The sequence below is a fragment of the Desmodus rotundus genome, chromosome 4, assembly GCF_022682495.2.
Source record: "Desmodus rotundus isolate HL8 chromosome 4, HLdesRot8A.1, whole genome shotgun sequence".
Classification (NCBI taxonomy): domain Eukaryota; kingdom Metazoa; phylum Chordata; class Mammalia; order Chiroptera; family Phyllostomidae; genus Desmodus; species Desmodus rotundus.
This window is the reverse complement of record NC_071390.1, coordinates 94,367,798-94,388,792: the sequence shown is the minus strand read 5'-3', so window position 1 is coordinate 94,388,792 and position 20,995 is coordinate 94,367,798. Positions and strand designations below refer to the sequence as shown.

At 37.0% G+C, this 20,995-nt stretch overlaps 1 protein-coding gene across 2 annotated transcripts in view; it reads left to right on the top strand.

The window, feature by feature from the left end:
* The first annotated feature begins 15,212 nt into the window (after window positions 1–15,212).
* EMCN (endomucin) overlaps window positions 15,213–20,995 on the top strand; it is a 93,665-nt gene continuing 87,882 nt past the window's right edge. Inside the window, exon 1 of one of the 2 annotated variants that reach the window (XM_045183791.2) lies at window positions 15,213–15,429. In XM_045183791.2, coding sequence (XP_045039726.2) covers window positions 15,360–15,429 — 70 coding nt within the window. In that variant the 5' untranslated portion in view covers window positions 15,213–15,359. The remainder of the gene's footprint in view (window positions 15,430–20,995) is intronic. The other variant, XM_024574910.3, reaches the window with a different exon arrangement.

Genomic DNA, 20,995 nt, shown 5'->3' with positions numbered 1-20,995 from the left:
AGCTGAATGGCTTTCCTTTATTTCAAAGACTGTCCAAAAATGTATCCAGTCATTAATCCTGTAGATTTAGTTGTATGATCTACTCATCTGATCAAGGGTTTTCCAGAGATAACAGGACTTTTCTTCCTGTTGTGTTCCAAGTTAGCATCTACAGCATAAATAGTGGAGGGCAACTGCTCAGAAATGTAAGAGGAGTTTAAAGATTACTCTGGATAAATAGTGTTCAGAGGCATAGAGGCTTGAGGAGAGTGAACTTTCCAAGTAGATTTGCAATCGATAGAGGGGAAGTATTAATTGGCCTTTGTGAAGACAAGAAAACAAAGTTAGTGTAGAATTCTCTCATTGAGGCTCAGTGGTCTCCCACGCAAATTATAATGATGAATGTGGAGAATGTCTGCTCTGTTTTCTAAAGTATAAAACGTCTAGACAGTCTGTGAGTATGTGTGTGCGTGTGTGTGTGTGTGTGTGTGTGTATGTGAGAGAGAGAGAGAGAGAGAGAGAGAGAGAGACCGAAAGACAGACCTGGTGCAGTTTATGCCACACTATATAGTTTTAGAGCCCTTTTTCTTCAGAACCATTTTTAGTTGAATATTTTAGACATTTTAATATCCTCCATTTAGCTCATCCACAAAGGACAAGAAAAAGATTTTGTGGGGCCTGAGGTTTATAAAGTATAGTCTTCATTTTTAAGAAAAAGATACAATATATGAAGGTATTGATCCATTTAAAATGAGAGAAAAAGGCACAGAAATTCCATATTTTAAAAGCCAGCAAATATCATAAATGTCACCCAAAACATGTTTCTATAACACTTATCTTCTACATGTTTTGGTTTGGCAATATTTGATCTTTTCTTCATATGACAAAGATTTTGTAAAACCATTTTTTATAGGGAGAAGAGAAAAATAACCAATCTTTCTCAAGATGGGTTGAACAAAATTTGTTTTAGGTCATTTCCAGTTGAGCCACTTAACTCCGTGATTGCGCAGAGATATACACCTGATTTTCGGAACAGTAATCCAAGAAATACTGGCAACCTGATAAAGCCTATTTCTCATAATTCCTATCAAAATAAAAACTTACATTGCATTTATACTCTATCATATGACATTTATTAAATGTTCTCCTGACCGAAGAGAACAAACAGAAATATAACTGATAATCACAAGAATTATCCATAAATTAGCATCTAACTCCATAATTGTAAACATTGTTTTGCTTCCACAATCCATAAAATTCCAGTACAAGAGCCATAGAATATATTCGTACTGTAATCAGACAATGGGCCTTCCCCATGCATGCACGAGGCCAATTAGTGCCGTGGCCAGTATAGATGTTCCTGAATCACTGAACACGACATACTGGAACTGCCTGCTATAACTTAAAGAAGTTGTACTGAACCGAGTGAAAAATAACTATAAACCACCCAAAATATATACCACCAAACTTAACGAAATTCCCAACTCAATTTTCCCTTAGCCATTTTCCCAAAATAGTCATTCCAGTGCTACCCAGCAGGAGAGAAAGAGAAACAATGGAGAGAGAGACAGTAAGTTGAACTGATTTCCATTTAAAGTATCTTCCTTTTGCAAATTTTATAGCAAAAATGTATAGCTATGTGAAAACGTTGCTATGTTCCACCCGCATGACCTTGATATAAGTATTTGCAAGTGAAAGCCTCTGAAGTGTGGATTTCATCAGCTTTGTGGTAAATCTGCCTCTGCCCCTAGATCTGTCTCTGGTGAAGTCTCATCCATCAGTGTATGATTTTTCTTGCAGAAAGCAGACAGGGGAAGGACACCTAAGTGGAGAGGAAGTCTGGCTTCCTGTAGAGCAGAGGCTCTTGCCATGGGCTCTTAAAGGGCTAGTAGTCCTGGGGCTCATATTTTGTCTTCTAGCTATTCTGTCTCCTGAAATGTCAAAGGGAAAATGAATTTATGTTTGGTATAGCGAGTGTTTCTATTTCTTTCACTATTTTTATCATGAAGAAAATCAACAGAAGAGACATGGTCTGCTATTTCTTTTTGGAGGTTGTCTATGCATGAATAATAACTACCATAATAAGAACATATCTGAAAAAATAGAAAATAGAAAGTTTCAGGCTATGGGTTCTTCTCACATCTCCAGTAACATCTTTCCTGTGTTTGTTTGTTTGGTTTTTGTTCTATATACAGTCTTTGTCCTTCTCAAGTCTCAGATCATTGTAATCATTAAATAACTTTCTACTGTAAGATGACTGTCTCAGCCTCAAATCTACCTATGGACAAATTTCCCAAAACACACGTTTTACTGCCCTGCAGGTTTGGGTTTAGAAAAATGTCTGAATCTGTAGTTTCTGGGCCTTTGTTTTCTCTAACAAATGAAGTTACTAACCCAGCATTTAAATAAACAGAAACATTCCCTTTCCTTCACTCCTCACCAACATTCCTATACTTACTAATGAGCTAGAAAGGATGTGTGGGGGGCAGGGCTGGAGTCCAAGGTATTGATGGACTCCCTTATTTGGAAACTGACCTTGAACATCCAATATGGGTTGGATATCTTGGTGAAAACCACATTGATTATCACCAAGTACAAAGGTTCTCTAGGTTGCTGATTGACAGATCCCAGGCTCCACATAGAAGTCACCCTTAGAGAGCCCTAGAGAAAACAAATAAAATAAAACACACACAAAAATAAAATAAAACAAAAACACTTATAGCTGTGCTTCCAAAACGTCAGCATACAGAAGAATTGCCTGGGTGACCCTCTCAATAGTATAATTTGGGGGTCTTATCTTTAGGATTTCACTGTTTCCTCCAGACTGAAAACCTATGCTCTTTATTTTTTCACAAGCATCCCTGGTGATTTTTATGCTTAGGGGAGCACTGTGCTACAATATTTCCAGGCCAGGTTGACAAACTGTGACTCTTGATGGTTATTACTGACACTTAGCTGAATATCAGACTGGCTTAGAGCCAATAGAATTAATATATAAGCAATCGAATATTTTCTCTTTCTGGCCTTTCCACATTTAATAATTTGTTCTAGTTTTTGTTTGTTTCTTTGTTTTATTTTTGGTGTTGTAATCAGTTTTAAAGTTTTATAAAAACTTAAGATATTTTTCACAAGTTAACCTTGGCTTTGGAACAAGAAATCTCTTGGGTAAATCCTCGTATTTTTAATAATTGTCAGATGTCCTTCTAAACTTCATACTTACAAGTTTCATTTTTTCTTGACTTCTTGTCAATGAACTATAAATGTCTTCCAAAAATTACACTTAAGAGACAGCAAGCAAGATCAATTGTGTCCAGTCTGCTGTGGAAATTTGGCGTACATTATTTAAAAGTCAAATCAGTTTTAGAAATTCAGAGCTACTCAATTCAAGAACAGTATCAGCTATGGAATTTATTGGATTTTCTGATTTTTAAAGGACAAAGGAGGAGGCTGAAAATAAAAATTTCAGAATAAAACTCCTGATTGTAATGCCAGAAGTGGGCACTCATTGCATGGGATTGTGGGCATTGTGACCATGGCGCGCTTGCTGTTTAGCTGTCTTCGCTACTTGCAATAAGCCTCCACCAAAGCTTGTCGTAGCTGTTAACAAGAGCGAAAAGAAAAAAATTCTTTCTTTAAACAAGTAATTTAACAAACCAGAGTTTCAATGGAATAGTACTTAAAGAAGCAAATAGACTACCATCAGAGTTTATAAAAATGGGAAAGCAATTTTCAATTATAGAATTCAAGGTTTAAAGAACCATCCTTGAAGTTCAAAAGAGTTGTTTGGAAAACGTTTAAAAAAGTGTACGTTCTATAGAGTTTGGTGGATAATGAAGTTCTGAATTCTTTGCGGTGACAGGAGCAACAACAACGATAACAGTGGGGACGTCACCCAGCGCACTCATGGCTCGGGGCGCCACAGTGGATCAGCTACTGACTTTCAGTGTCAAAAATCCAGACACTCAGCTTTGTCAAATGGGGGGAATTAAACCAACCTAGTTATATTCAAAAGAGCTTGGTTACATAGAAACACAAATGCTAGTTTATTAGTTTATATAGAACATAATTACTGCTAAGGACCTGAGACACTTGCCTTGTTGGTCAGCATGGCATTTTTTCCCAGGAGGATAATTCCACTTTGGTTGTAAACTTAAAATGAGAAGATTATTCGGACAGCATGAAATAAAATGTGGTATAATAAACTGATTAGACAGAACGCCATTCTACTGCAATCCCAGCTTAGTCACCATGTCTCAAATTTGAGTGTTTACCTCAGCCAAATAGAAAGGAAAAAAACCTAAAACCACTTGGAATATAACCATTACCTCAAGAAGATGGAGGTATTGTATTCTTGTTCTATAAATCAGGATGCAAATATAATGAGATTCCAAGGGGGATTCATGAACAATTATTCAAGGCAATTTAGAATATTTGGGATTTAAAGGCTCAAAAGCATAAAAAGTAATTACGTGTTTCCATAGACTGGACTCATTGCCACTTGAAAAGATCAAGCCAGGTTTAATTAGCTGTAAGTTTGGCAATATAAATGGAATTTGTATTTTAATTTAAAGCAATAAAAATTCTGTAAAAGTGAACTTCTAAAATACTGTTATTGCTTTTGAAAATTTCATTACACTGATGTTGACAAGTCTTGATAAGAATCAATTAGAAAGACTGATAGTAGTGATTTTTAACCTTTTTCATTTCCTCTATGACACACATAATCCAATTTCATTTCATGACGCACATAAACTAATTACTAAAATTCTGCAATACACCAAAATATACTTTTGCTGATGTAACACAAACCAGGTATAATTTTGATTCATTTACACTGGATGGCTATTGCTCTGTTGGCTGTTGTCATTTTTTAACTTGAGAATTTAAGGGAAAAGAAATTGATGCCCCTGACTAAACAGTCAGTCGCCGCATGTTTCCAACATTCTTACAGTGTGCCGCTTGTAGTACACCATGGGACCACGGCACAGTGGTTGGACATTGCTGACTAATCGCATCTTAAAATGAAGACTTCGGCATGTTTGCTGAGAGTGAGGACCAGCAAATGAAGTTGCTTTCTTTTAGATATTAGTAAGCACATGTATTAAAAATATATCTTCTAATGATCTAAATCATTAATTATTAACTGAGGTGACTATCAAAATCACCAAGAACATACACAGGGTCCAACTCCTACTTGAGTGTGCTTGGCAGTGGATGTGAATGTCCCACATGAGATGGACAGCAATTGGAACATTTCACCTAAAATGTCATGTGGTGTGCTTGAGTGTGCTATTGTTATGTTACAGAATTACATGCTTATGGTTTTGTAATAAAAGATTTTGTAATAAAAATAGGGCATTATTTTTACTGGACCCTGTACATATTTTCTTATATGTATGCCTGGTCCCCACCCTGGACTTCCTAAATTAAAAGTTTATGGGCAAAGCCTAAAAAATATTTTTTTGAAAAACTATATAAGGTAATTCTGATAATAAGATTCATGGTAAATGCAGGTGAAATCTCAGTGGCGGAACATCAGACAGTCCAGGATATCATATTGAAAACTTCCGAAGACAGGGAATTTGGATTCTGTGGTTGGACGTGTGCTCAGATACAACACTCATCTCCTTGTGAAAGCCGCTGCTATTGATTTCCTCTGACCAATTGAAAGGACTGGTCAGAGTGGGTGCCGGCTTTGTTTTTCATCCAAAATACTGTTATGTTTAGTTACACAGGGTGAGAAAATACTGAGCCAGTGCTAGTTTAATCAAGTTGAAAACATTTATAAACTATTCTAGCTGGTGATGACATAGAAATGACTTATTTTGAGTAGCTTGGTCTAAAAACCATTTGCACTTTGCTAAAACCTTTTGCATTTAAGACAAGCCACTTAATAATGGCCATGTTCTTAATTATTAACACCCTGTTCATAAAACTATTTGTGTTACTTATTGAAATATATTCTTGATTTTCAGAAAACTTAAAAGATAGTGTCTTATTTTTATATAGAAACCAATAGGTTTTAGAATGCATTCATTCCAATTATCTTTACTTTTTGAAACAATACTATCAGTTTGGTAGTTTCAGAACTAAGAACTGTCATTGTCATTTGGTAAATGAGTAAACTAATTGCTTCTATTGTAGTGTCATGTCCCAGGAACGTGAGGAGTGTCAAATGCTCCGGGTAATTTACGTACGTGAATCTCATGTATTATTTCCACAGCCCATGAGAAAACTACTGCTTTCCTCCATTTTAAAGATGAGAAATAGGGTATTAGAGGGCTTTACAAACTTGGCCTTAGTCACATAGAGAAAAAGGACAGAGCTGGGACACTTGCCCCTGACACCATGTTCTCCTGTCATATTAGAGCCTCTCAGTCCAATAAGAAAGTCTACATGGTCTCTAAGAAGCTGTTTGGACTTCGTCCCTCTCCACCCACCTACTGAACCAATCAATGAACCTTCAATTAGATCAATAAGGGCTTCAATGCATTTTATTGCTAAAGGAAAAATGGAGGAAGTAAATGTGGGGGAGAAAATAGAACTCAAAATAAAATTGTTCTAAAAGGTTAGGATCAGGGCTGCGAGATCAACCTAGTTGATACAAAAAAGTTAATTATTTTGTGCCAGGCACTGTGCTAAACTCCAGGGATAGATGACCAAGACAAATGTTCTGCTGTTGAAGACTTTACTGTTTAGTGTGGGAGGCTGGTGATGTCTGAAAAGTATAACCAATTTAATTTTAATTCCATCACATCAACACTTTTAAAAGAAAGTAATAAATGAGACCCTTACTGGTCAGGATGCACCTGAGTAACAAAATAAACTTGAAATCTCAGTGGTTACATCTGGTAGACGTCCATGGGTTGCCCATGCAAATTCACAGCAGATCTACGGTATTGGAGGCAGAGGCTCTGCTCCACACAGCCACACGGGAACGCAGGACGCACCGTCAGGAATGCATAGTCTCAAAGAGTGCCACGAGAAGGGGATAAAAAACACAGAGGACTTGTACCTGTTCTTTCACATATTGTCCTGGAAGTGGCATGTTACTTTTTTATTTTTTTATTTAATCTGTATTGTATTTTTTCCATTACCATTTAGTCCTCTTATGCTCTCCTCCCCCCAGCAATCACGACACTGTTGTCCATGTCCGTGAATCCTTTTTCCTTTTTGCTCGGTCCCTCTGTTCCCTAACCTGCCCCACCACAAGTAGCTGTGATCTACTCTTGATCTATGAGTCTGTCTCTGTTTTGTTTGTTAATTCAGTTTGTGATACATTACTTTTTTAAAAGCCTCTGGCCAGAACTAGCCATAAACACCTACCTAATATGGGGAGCTGGACATTCGGTAGGTAGTAAAAGTCTTGGCTACAAATCTCAGCTAATTTTGGCAAGAGTCTGGATGGAGGATATAGAATACCATCACCTGGGAAATCTCTCCACAGGTTAGCACAATGTTGATCTGAGATCTAGCATCCAAAGGAAAACCACACTAAAACAACAACAGGGAGAAGCATAGGCCAGGCTAAAAGTCAGAATCCTGGAAGAAAATAACCAAAGAAGATTGGGAATGAAATATAGATAAAGAGCAAGCAGTTTCTTGAACCTCTGGGGTATGGCCCAGGGACCAATGTAACTCTTTCATGGAGTTATGTGTAAGTGGTTTATTAAGAAAAGTGACCCAGTGCAAACACTCCGTTTCTAACTTTAAGTTTACATGTTTCTATAAATACCAGAAATCTATGCCTGAAAGTTGCCTTTCTCTGTTTGGGAAAAAAGAGAGAGAAAAACAACACAGTTTTTAGATAATTAACTTCAACTCTCATTCATCTGACATTTGGATGGGAGATGTAAATAAATCACCTCATCAAGCTTTTAAATTGGTTCCGATCTGATGCTGTGAAAGATTCTTTCATGTATCATGAAATGGCCACAGACATGGATAACACAAAAAAGGAATTTGGGAAAATGAAACAAGAACTAAAATGGGTGGGGAAATAAAAGGAGTAAACTTTAAATAAGTGAATTAATAAAGCAAAATGAGTAAATTAGTGGAGCATATGTAAAGTGAAAAGTAAAGGCATTTAGATACTATTTACTTTGCCAACTGAATGTCCCTGGTGGAGCCAATTCAACACCAGCTGGAACCCCAATTGGGGGTGTAGTCAGGGAGGAAACTCTTCCGTGCAAATGCTCCACTGTGATACAGCACTGCTATTAGGAGGCCCTGAGGCAAAGAGGCAACCCTGGGGCCAGGTCTCTCTATAGCTGGACGCTCTGCTCTGCTCCTCCCTGGTCTGCTCTGCCCTGTGCCGGCCTGCTTCACCCTGTTCCAGCAGGATGTCTTCATTGTTCCATCTGCAATGTTCCAGCTCCAGTAAGGGAAACACAGTGTCCTATCTTCCGTGGAAAGGAAAAGTTGCTCTCAGAGCCAGAGGGGCGCTGACTTACATAGACAGAACTCCCCCGCTCTGGTCCCTGCTCCGCTTGTCCTTGTGCAAATGAAAACTCTAAATCCTCACAGTTTGTTTCGTATAAAAAACACTGTCCTGATTGATCAGAAAGGAACTGCTCTGACTGGTTGATAAAGAAGCTGATGGGAGATACAGCTGCACAGCTTCGATTGGATGAAAGCCTCTGTCTCATCAGTTGAAAAAGAATTCCAGAAACTCCTTTAAAAGGGTTGGTTTGGATGGCAGAAGCACGGTGCAGGCAGGCAGTTCAGTACAGAGGCAGGGAGTTTAGTGCAGGCTTCTCCCTGAAATGCAGTTTGTGTGAGAGGCCCCTGTGTAGAAACGGCTGCTAGCTGTGTTTTTCAAATGTGAAGCCAGCTGGCCCTGGGGTCCCTTCTTGGAAGGTATCTGCTTTCTCAGGGTCCACAACTTACATGTCACACTTTTCTAGGAACATATCTATAAAAACTCCCTGGCATATACTACACAGTCAATAACTTTTAATAAATATTACTGAACAGAAGAAAAGGATATTTTTTCCTAAGATACTATTTCTGTCACATAACAAGTGAGACATCTGAGCAGAAATCGCAAATATGGGGTATATGGCAAATGCTAGGCTAAATCGAAAATTGAGAAAACTGTTGGAGAACTTTGTACTTGCCTGTTTATTTTTAAGTCTATTTACATATCCTAGATTTCCAAGGATGTAATCATTGCTGTACTTTATTAGACATAATTAAATAAATTATAAGCTATCTTATGCCCTCAAAATTCTTGGAAAAATCTCATTTACTTATTCTTGTCATTTATATGACTAGTGAAATAAATACACTTCAGTTTAGTTTTGTGCATGAAAATCACTCTATGACAGTGATTTCCAGAGCTTCCTAAGGCAGATAAGGATAAAGAAAATATTTTTAACTTTTTAACAAGAATGGTCCAACAGGAGAATGGACTGCCTCACAGTGTAACGAGGTCCAATCATCTCAACTGCTGAACGCAGGCTCATTCATAATTGGTCAGTGAGTTTCCTAAATGAAAATGTTAGGTAAGAATATGGACCAAAGTAATTTTTGTATATCTCGTTTTTGAGAAACTGTGTTTTATAATCCCCTACCCCCATATTTATGTCATTAAATATCAAGAGTTTTAAGAGATTAATTCCAATCAAGTTAAGGAGTTTGTGTGATGTGAGAAAGTCATCTTTACTTTATTTTATTATTTTTCATTTAAATTTACATTCAATATTATTTTATATTAGTTTAGAGTGTACAGCATAGTGGTTAGACAATTGTATACTTTACAAAGTGTCCCCCTGATATTTCACGTACCCACCTGGCACCACACATAGTTAGTATTGACTGTGTTTCCTATGCTGTAATTTACATTCCCGTGACTACTTTGTAACTACCAATTTGTACTTCTTAATTCCTTCACCTTTTTCACCCAGTCCCCCAAACTGCCTCCCCAAAAGCTACCATCAGTCTGTTCTCTGTGTCTATGAGCCTGTTCCAATTTTGTGTATTTGTTTATTGTGCTCTTTAGATTTCACGTGTGAGTGAAATCACATGGTATTTGTATTTCTGTGACTGACTTGTTTCACTTAGCATAATACCCTCTCGACCCCTCAATGCTATCACAAATGGTAAAATTTCACTTTTTTTATGGCCTAGTAATAAGCCATTGTTTATTGGTAACAATGGACTAGTAATAATACACTCATTTATTGATGGGCACTCTGGTTGCATCCATATCTTGGCTATTATTGTAAATAATGCTGCAATAAACATAGGGCTGTACATATTCTTTCAAGTCAGTGTGGTGGGTTTCTTTTGATAAATATCCAGAAGTGGAATTGCTTGGTTCTATTAAAAGAATAGACAATTCTAAAAATAGACAGTTCTATTTTTAATTTTTTGAGAAACATCCACACTGTTTTCCATAGTGGCTGCACCAGTCTGCATTCCCACCAAAATTACACTAAGGTTCCCTTTTTTCCACATCTTTGCCAATACCAGCTGTTTGTTGATTCATTAATGATAACCATCTTGACAGGTGTGAGGTGATATGTCATTGTCGTTTTAAGTTTCATTTTCCTGATGATTAGTGACATTGAAGATAAAAGTCCTATATGCCCCAAATTAAAAGACACTGAAGAAATAAACTGAAGAAGTTAAATAAATGGAAACATGAGGTCTGTCCAGAAAAAGTCCAACCATTGTTAACATAACAAGGATGGTTTGCACAACATCAGTGTAACCTGGCAGCCAAGGAGAGTGGACTGGAATGTGCATGCGTGAACAATAATGACTTCTTACTGTACTAGTCAGTGGGGGCAGTAGATGCTGTTGAATAAGCGTGTGTATTGTATGGCCACTGCACTCAAAATTACAGGTAGAGCAATGAATCTTCATCAAATTTTGCATTACGGTTGAACAGTTCTCCATGGAAAATATTTGGGTGATTCAGAAGGCCACAGCTATGGGCAACTGGTGATTGGCAGCTTCATGACGATAATGTGCCTGCTCATGCATCACATCTCATGCAGAGTTGTTTGGTGAAACATCAAATCACCCAGGTGACTCAGCCTCCCTACACACTAGATTTGGCACCCTGAAACTTCTGGCTTTTCCCAAAACTAAAATCACCTTTGAAAGGGAAGAGATTTCAGATTGTCAATGAGATTCAGGAAAATACAACGGGGCAGCTGATAGTGACTGGGAGAACTGTGTGAGGTCCCAAACTGCCTACTTTGAAGGAGACTGAAGTGTCATTGTCCTATGTGCAATATATCTTACACCTTCTTCAGTAAATGTCTCTATTTTTCATATTACATGGCTGGATACCTCCTGGACAGACCTCTCTTGTATATACTGTGCTCATAGACAGGAAGGACTAACATCATTAAAATGTCTTTATTACCCAAAGTAATCTATAGATTCAATGCAATTCCTATCAAAATACCAATGGAATATTTCACAGACCTAGAACAAATAATCCAAAAATTTATATGGAACCACAAAAGGCTCTGCATAGCAACAGCAATCTTGAGAAAGAACAACAAAGTTGGAGGAATCATGCTACCTCATATCAAACTATACTACAAAACTATAGTAATAAAAACAGCATGGTACTGGCATAAAAACAGTCATATAGGTCTGACCTTTCTGACTGGACTTTAATGGAACAGAATAAAGAGCGCAGAAATAAACCCACATCTATACGACCAATTTATATTTAACAGATGAGTCAAGAATCTACAATGGGATAAAAACAGTCCATTTAATAATTGGTGTTTGGAAAATTGAACAGATATACACACACAAACATGAAACTAGACTACTTTTTTATACCATATACAAGAATGAGCACAAAATGAATTAAAGACTTAAATGTAAAGTTCATGCCATAAAACTCCTAGAAGAAAACATAGGCAGTAAAATCTTACATTTCTGTTAGTAATATTTGTTCTAATATATCTCCTTGGGCAAGAGAAACAAAAGAAAAAAATCACAACAACTTATCTTTTCAATTAGACAAGGAATGCAGAAGGTAAATTGTGAAAAAACAGAAGCAAAAACATCTGTACATCTCTCAGGTTAGGGTGGTTTAGTTCTTTTCACACGTTATATTTCATTAAAGTACTCTTAAGTCACACACTAATAATTAAAATATTCAATTAAGGTAGAATACAAAATGTTTGTATAAATATTCCCTCAAAATATTAAGTTAAACAAAAGTAAAGATCAAATGAAAGCTTTTTTAAGATAAAAAATACATGTTTACTTAAAAAATTTAAGAAAAATAAACAAATGTAAGATTTTAAAAATCCGTAGTTCACTACCAGGAAATGAACAGTGTTAACACTTGTTAACATTTTCTATTTCTCTTTCTCTCCCTCTCTCTATATGTATATATATACATACATATACATTTGCATATATGTTAAATGCATGTGTGCATACAAATGCATATGTACATGCAATAAAATATCATGAATGTATTTTTATGTGTATAAAATTTCTCTAATACTCTTTTGTCACAGAATAATATTTCAGATTATTCCTAATAATTAATGTTGCTGGCAACATTAACGTGGACTTTAAGGAGCATCTTCATTTTTAACAAACCTTCCTAAACAACTGATTTCAAGTTGAAAGAGTATGATTCTGTAAGAGTTTTAATGTATGTGGCCAAGTCACACCCAGAAAGGTCAGACCACAAAAATGAGACAGTGACCAAACTTGAGCATTCATCAAAACTGAATATTGTCAGAAAATATACCTTATTATTACTCACTTCCTTTCTAATGACATGCTATATATTCTTAAAATTATTTATTTATTTCTAGAGAGTGGGGAAGGGAGGGAAGGGGAGAGAGAGAGGGAAACACTATGTCTCTCCAATGCTCCCAAGCAGGGACCAGGCCCGCAACCCAGGCAGTGCCCTGACTGGGAATCAAGCCAGTGACTTTTCAATTCACAGGCTGGCACTTGATTCACTGAGCCACACCAGCCAGGGTGAGATGCATATATTTTTTCATTTTGCTGAACTTCCTTTATGATGTTCTTTTGTCTACTTTTCACTTTCAGAATCATTGCTTTATTGTTGATTAGTAAGAAGTCTTTATGTATTAAAGTTATCAAATATTTATTGTGTATTATACTTTACAAGTTTGTCACTTGCCATTTCATCCTTGGTCATGGTGTGTCGAGCCAAAATCTTTTACTTTGCACGTAACAGGTCAAATCTATCTTTGAGGTGCTCTGCTTCTGCCGTCACATATAAAATGTCCCCTCCGCCCAGCTATATGCAGACAGTCATCCATAGTTTCTCCTAAAATTTGATTTTGTTTTTTACATTTAAATCTTCACCATGTAAGAAATTTATTTTGGTATTTAAGTAAAATAGAAACTTTATTTTAAGATGGTTAACAACTTGTCAAAAATCACTTATGAAATAATACATCCTACTAACAACATTTATTGTATATTAATATCTCTCTACAGATGTCTGCAAACATATCTATATATCTATACATATCTACAAATATATCTGTATTTATATATTTCTGTGTCTAGTCGTCTTTTCAGTGGCAATCACCACTGTTTTAATGAATTATTTTACCTTAAAATATCTTCTGATTTATTAAGACAATGATGATCCATCATTTTACTTTTCTATTTTTACCTAGTCTTTCAATACATTTTTTTAAATTTTAATTTTAGTTTTTTCATCTATAGGTCCTGTCTTCTAGCTAGACATAATGTTTTTTTATCAAGCATCAGTCTTTTCCATGGAAATGCCTCGCAGTGAGGGCTCAGAAATCACACTGCTATTGAATGCCTGCAACAGTGATCATGACCAACATCCGTGGTGACCCCATGTGCCGAGAGCTCCAGAGATAGAGCAGAACAAGGAGCAGGAAGTGAGGTAATGTGAGTGCTGGACTGTGAGTACATGGCCACACCCCGGCTTATTTCTGGCGTATGCATGTGACATGTATTCATACACATTGCTATCTTTATTCTCCCCAGGATATACCAAATAAAGGGACAACTCCAAAGGCAGTCATCTTAGAAAATTAATTAGAAAAGATGACTCACATATACACAAAATAGAAACTTGGAGGCTCTCCTGAGACGTGGCATAACTTTGGATAAAACAAGCTGGTATTCTGGGGTGTTTTGATCAGTTGACTTGCTCTCACCCCGCTCATAATGAATCCTTCCCAGCCCTAGGCAGCAGTGAAATGAATGTACATCCTCCTTATAAACACGTAAACATATAATTTTGGAATGGTTTTTGTTTGTTTCTTTGTTTTTGTTGTTGTTTTTGTGGAGAAGATGAATCTATACTGATCCATCAACACTGTTTTGCCCAGGAGGCTTATGCCTAAAAGTATAGGAAAGGGCAGCCCGCTGAGATGAGATGCGCCGACTGTGGCTGAGGAGGTGTAGCGTCACTGGCACACACAGGGACTGCAGCCAGGGTTGTGACTGTGTGCTCACCGTATTTTAGTCAATGGCTTCTAATGTTAAAGAGACCCCTGATACACAGAGTGTCTGGCCTGCTTGGCATCCTGATTTGAGGAATTCATCCCTCCCGACTTACTGAGGTGTTGCAAGGGCACCCCATGCCAGTGCCATTGCAATAGCATTTTCTAGAGAAGGATTGTAAGTATTTTTTTCTCAAGGGATTGTAAGTATTTTTTTCCTATTCGTCAAATTTCAACAATAAAACCCAGTAATAATCAGTGAACATTTACATGTCTTTGCTTACTTCTATTAGAAATATCCTGAGAAACTTCCCTGGACATCCCTAAGAAGTCTCTTTGCCTAAGGGCAGAGCATGTTCTATTTAATAAGGTTTTGCACTTGTCTTCAGAAGATGATCACTAATCTGGCTTTCAATTTGGAAACAGAAAAGTTGATTCCTCGTGGATTTTGCTCTAAAATTTAACCCTCAGGCAGTTAAAGCCTCTTTATCCAAACTGAGTCACTCTTTAAAGAGGCCCCTTTATAACCACTCCAAAAAGCAATTTCAAAACAAAAGTTAGAAAGTTGTATGACCCATTCTCAAGAAAGATCTGTTTCTGTTCAAAAGCCACCCTGACCTTTTTGTTGAAGAAGAACAAAATAATGTAGTAACAAAAACACAAGTGGCTGCCAAAGGAAGAGAGAAAAAAAAAAGTTCCTGTAAGGGACTGAAACAATAAATCTCCTCTCTGCTGAACTCCCAAAGGGAGTGTGTGTATTTCCTCCCGTTCTTTATCGGAGCCCCCGAAATAAGTAGGAATGGGCAGTGGTTGTTCACAGTCAGCACACCTTTTCCATTTGCTAATAAGGCCCTGCCAGACTGGGAGGGAGGTGTCCCTGTCTGACTCCGGAGTGAGGAGCCGCTGCAACCCTCCACCGGCACCATGAAGCTGCTTCAAGTGACCGTCCTTTGTCTGCTTCTGGTTTCCAGTCTTCGTAGCAGTGAAGGCAACGGTACCATTTTCTCTTATTCCTCTGGCGGTGTGGATTAGATGTCACTAGCAGGGGCTGTTAGCCTCAGTTTACCACCAGGGAGCTTCCCCTGAAACTTAGATGCAGCAGTGCATTTGCTGAGGGGAGGGTATGGGTGCTGGCTGTGAGTGCCTAGAGCAGGCTCCACAGAGAGGATGCGGCTTTCCCTGAAGGGAAATGTTTGCCGTGCGGCAGCCTTCAAGTGTGGTTGATGGCGTCATAAAGGTTCTGGAAATACACAATGACCTTTTTAGAGAATAAAAGTCTGGGATTAAAAGCTGGTTTAAAGTGTTCTCTTTTCAGACAAAAGTCTAGAAATAACAAGGTTGTCATGTATGGGTGACAGGCTGTAGTTGGAAAAATCTCATTGCAGATGCTGGCCTCTGCTTTTACCAACTACATTTCAGCTTTGATCAACTGAGAGGTTAAGTTGCCTAGAGGAGTAAATTGTAGTATTTTGAGGAGTGGGGTAGGTAAAGAGGAGAGTCATTTGATGAACGTTTATAGATGTTTGCTCCAGAAATATGCACATACTTACACATAATATTTTTGCATAACATTTCAGGGTATTCTAGACATAACACCCTACCCACTGATTGCAGGTTCTGAAACTCAGATGAAGGCTACATACTAAAGGCTATGTATGTACCTGCCTACGCCCTGACTCCATCAGTGACCAGCTGCAAGAAATGATACATTTGTCTTTTAACCCTTTTAGAAGTATTCATAGTAAACAATTAAATACAATCGATATTTATTAGGCTCCTGCCATGTTCTCAGCAGTGCAAGGAATAAAAAATAAACAAGACATTGTTCTTGCCCATAGTGGTAAATGTACTATTGGGAGAAATAAGCATGTAATTCAATACAAGACAGACTTAATAAATGTGAAAACCAAGTACAAACTGTCATAAAAGAACTCAGTTGGGAAAGATTGACTCTGACTCTGAGAAGCCTTGGGGGAAAAAAAATAAAAATTTCTGTTCTAATTTCATTTTGCTTGTGCTCTTTTCAAAAGTTTGCTTCCTATAAAATTCTAATTTCCAGTGATAATATAGGAAAACATGAGCACACTCCTTCTAAAATACATTTATCATTAATTTCTCAAATATATTTGTAAATTTAGGACAAATTCATGAACACTTCAAAATCACATATGATTGTTCACTATGCATCTTGAAGTTTTCAGGGTTATGTTGCCATGGCTATCAAGGCCATAAAATTTCCTTGGAAGAATTACTAAGAATCTGATTTCTTAAACAAAGAATATTTATGAGGTGTCACAGAAATCAATGCACTAGTTTAGAAGCAGCTCTTCAGTATGCACGGGAAAGACTAATAGGAATCCCGATGCCCTGAAAACACTGCTCACAGACAGGTGTCGGGTCACTGTAAACTCTGAAAGCCGGGGTGAGGCTGCTCTCCGCTCAGGTCCGTGAGCATCATGAAGACACCACTTTTCTGGCGTTGTTAAACTCTGAATGAATACGTCCTTCTGAAAGCAAAGAGGAGTAAGATCAACAGACGCAGTCTGCAAAATGTGGCCGTTAAAAAGGAGGGAAGGTGAAGGACAATCCAGAAATGGTCTAGCAGATTTTTCTACACGGACATTTTTGGGAAAACACCAACCCGCTTTAGCTCACTGGTAATGAGTCTAACCTCTCTGTTAACAGTGTCTTCTTTCTAATGAACTATTAACTCCAGTAAGATAATTTCTCATTGAAGCAGAGACAACAGTTAGATAATGACTATCTTCTTCAACCTCTGCCAACAAGCCTATGTTAACTTTAGGCAAATGTTTGTAAAAACCACTCCATTTGTCTTAGAAGAGAAAGCTCTAGTTTGGGAGTGTAATTTGACCATCTAAGTGGTGCCTACGAGCTGGAAGACATTTTCCCATCCACGTGTATGATTTTGTTGCACCTGGCTCTGCCTGTTTTCTGTTTTCCTTTGCATATACGGTACAGGAAATGAAGCATTTCCCAAGCTGATTTATTAAGATTTTTTCCTAACTCCCTTTGCCGGAAACACTTTGATTTCAAAGCTTTATATAGTCTCAAAACTTAAAATACTTAACATATTTCATCGGCATAGTTGATTTTTGGAGGTGGGGAGGGAGGCATTTCACCTCTATCAAATTCCCAAGTTGTCCAAAAGGTCCATGCTTTTTTTTGCCTAGTACTTTATTCATAAATAATGATCTTTTAGAGAAATTAACTACTTTATTTTTCTTTCTTATTCTTTTGTCAAGTCAGTCTGAAATTTAAATAAATACAATATAGTACCTTGTGGTCTTTGAGAAAATCAAGGGAATCTTTCCACCTGGAAGTGAATGACTTTCTGTTACTTGGTTGGTAGTATAATATTTTACAATCTCCAATTTGGAAAGCTATTCCATTGAGATATATATGGAAGGTTCCTGAAAAGGAACTGTCATTCTTTCCCGAGGTTTTCTAAATTATATTCCAAGCTGAACAAACCCCTACAGTGGCTTTTGAGCCCCTTTGACTTGTAAGTCTAAATCGGTAAGCGTTTGAGTGTGTGACTGAAAGAAGTTAAATAAAAGAGGGATCCCAAGAAAAAGGATGCCTTGAAACAATTTAATCTTCAAGCATCATTTGATTTTTCAACTTTGTATTAATTTAGGAAATATTAAAATGTTTTAGGCACTTATAAGTAAGAACAAATATCACTTTATTGGTATCTGAAGAATAATTGCTTGGAGAAATTCATTTGTTAGTGATTGAACATTCAATTTCATGGGGGAAATGGATTGTACCCACTGAAACACACACTAGGCTAAATGCTGTAGGTTTATGGAGATCAACCAGACTCAGCCTTTGCCTTTAGAAGTGTGGGGAGAAAGGAGGAGGAGCCAAGTAATTATAACTTTGATTACATTGTATCTCAGTTTTGGGTGTAGGGACATCAGAAACATCTTCATCTAAAAGTGGAAATTATGATAAACTACGAAGCTTGAAAATGAGAAGGTTCCAGATGAATGTGAATTCCTGAGTAGGAACATTAAGCATCAATATAGTCTAGTCAGGAAACGAGAGACAGTCACAGGTTGGACATAGATAAATGTTGGGAAATAAGGATGGAAATACAGCCTCTGGATATGTTGAATACCAGGATGAAAAATATTGTCTCATATAATTAATTAGTTTAGAGCCTCTAAATGTGTTGGAGTATGGGAATTATGTGATTGGCCTACACATTGGGAAGATTAATCTGTGAGAAGGACATAGACCGACTATGCAGTTAGGAAAGGCAAAAGTTAAAGAAAATAGTTAAAATATTATTGCAAGTCTAAGAGTCTGTCAATAAAATGAAAAGAAGGGTCTGAGGAAAAGTTTTAAGAAGTGGAAAGTCTGTGATTTGACGTGTGATTGACTGGCAATGAGGGAGAAAGTGATGTGGATGTACAGAGGGTCATTTCAATACTAGCAGTAGGGAAATGACTCCAGAGCAGAGATAGGGAAAGGTAGAAGGTGGTTTAGGGAGAAAAATGATGCATTTGATTTGGGACATGGTAAGTTTGGAATCCTATAAGATGTTCAAATAGATATACCCAGCGGTAAATTGGAATTGTCTGGTAGATAGTTGGAATTGCTCTGGAACTGGAGGTTATGTTGAGGAAGTGAGTTTTCTTTACTCTGGAATCCCAAGAATTCTTAAACATGCTCATTGTAAAAGTAACAACATAGAAAGCAATTTATTTCTCTTCTGGATGCTCATATTTCTGTCTCATGGTACTTCTTTCTAATTCTGTCATAGTTATTTGTGTTTATAACTTACCTCCTTTACCAGACTATAAGCACTTTGAAAGTAGAGCCCATACTTATTGTTTGTCTAGTAACAGTCCTAAACACATAAGGGCATAATTTGCTAAATAGATGCATAAATGAATGACATAGTTACCCTCCTTTTTATTTTTAGTTCCTTCCTATTACAATCACTTTTCAGATTGCTACCTTGACTTTGTGAAAAGGTTATGGACAGGTGTGAATCACAGAACTTAACATGGATAAAAGTGGATTATTTTGATTCTTGGCTATAAAAGTAGGCATCAAATATAAGGAAAGGGGCTTCTTATCAAAGTTAAGCCAATTACCAAACTTCAGCAGGAAAGGAGGAGATAGGGGTAGATGGACAACCTAGTTTCAGGTGATAGTAATTTACACAAAATCTGGGGGAAGAAACTGCTATGTCTATAATCATTGGGAGAAGAATATCTAAGTAGATTGACTCTACTTTCCCCCCTTTGGGGCATCAAATACTTGAAATATTTTCTTGTAGTTATAAATATTCAAGGAGAAATCTTATTCTGAACCAACTTCCCCAAAATACAAAATGGCTTTCTAAAAGAGCAAAGGTTACAAAAAGAGAGGTTGAAAGAAAGTTAACTACTACACATTGTTAATTCATGTGTTATTTTAGGAAACACATAAGTTGCTTTAGAGATCATTTTACCAAAACTTCTTTTTAGCTTAATTACTATCAACAGATATTACATAAAACGTGGGATTTGTTACAGGAAGAGTGACCCAACAGGGAAACAAGTCTAGGGGAAAAGTATTCACTTCCCAATCCATTGGTTTAGCCTTCTTTCTCCACTACTTATTTTTTAATGGTCTGTACCTAAAAGTGGATGCGATCATTCAAGAATTCATATTTTCAAGAGATTCATAACAGCTGTCACCAGCAAATTCTCTGGCAATTTTATCTTGCTGATTATAATTATTCAGATATTAGGAAAAAATAATGAAGGTTGAGTGTCTCAAAAAAAGTTTTTAATTTACTAGAAAATTGCCCAACCTTTCCTTTTTGTTGATGAAGTTACATTTCAAGCTTCAAGTAAATATTTTAACTTGTAAATAAGTAATCTTTATTCATTTTTTTAGTCATCACTTACCAACTTCCTCTTCCTCTTTGAGAACAAGTTGAGATGTGCATTGCTTAAACGGTGAATGTCAGAGCAGGAACTTACTCTAAGGGACATTCGGTTCCTGTGTAGTAAGTGTCTTTTTTCCTGTTACTGAATTCCTATGAATCATAGGTCTGTCTATCAGTGTAGGATCATAGTGCCCCCATGCAGTGTTGGAGAAAGCTCTTTCAGTTAGCAAACAAGATTCTTTTGTACTGTTACTCTCAATATTAGCATCAACGTGGGAAACATTAGCAGTGTTAATTACATCTAGAAGGGCCGCTATATGGTACCCAAATTTCAGGCAGTCATAGGAAAAATCGTTTTCTAAATTTGAATGGTGATTCTAGGTCTTGTAGAATAATATATTCATAGAGGTAGTCATAACCAGTCTCTGGAAGCAACCACAATATTACTTGATACCTGTTTGGTCTTTCCCTCTATCCTCTCTGGCCACGTTTAGTTCAGCCATTGCTATGACAGCACAGGATTTATTATATTTTTTTAATGGGGACATTTTGGTTTGGATAATAATGTGTGCCTAGGTATTGATTAGTTACAATTTCTCTAACACTAATTAATACTCACTATTTTTCTTCCTCTTCACTTCAAAAAAAC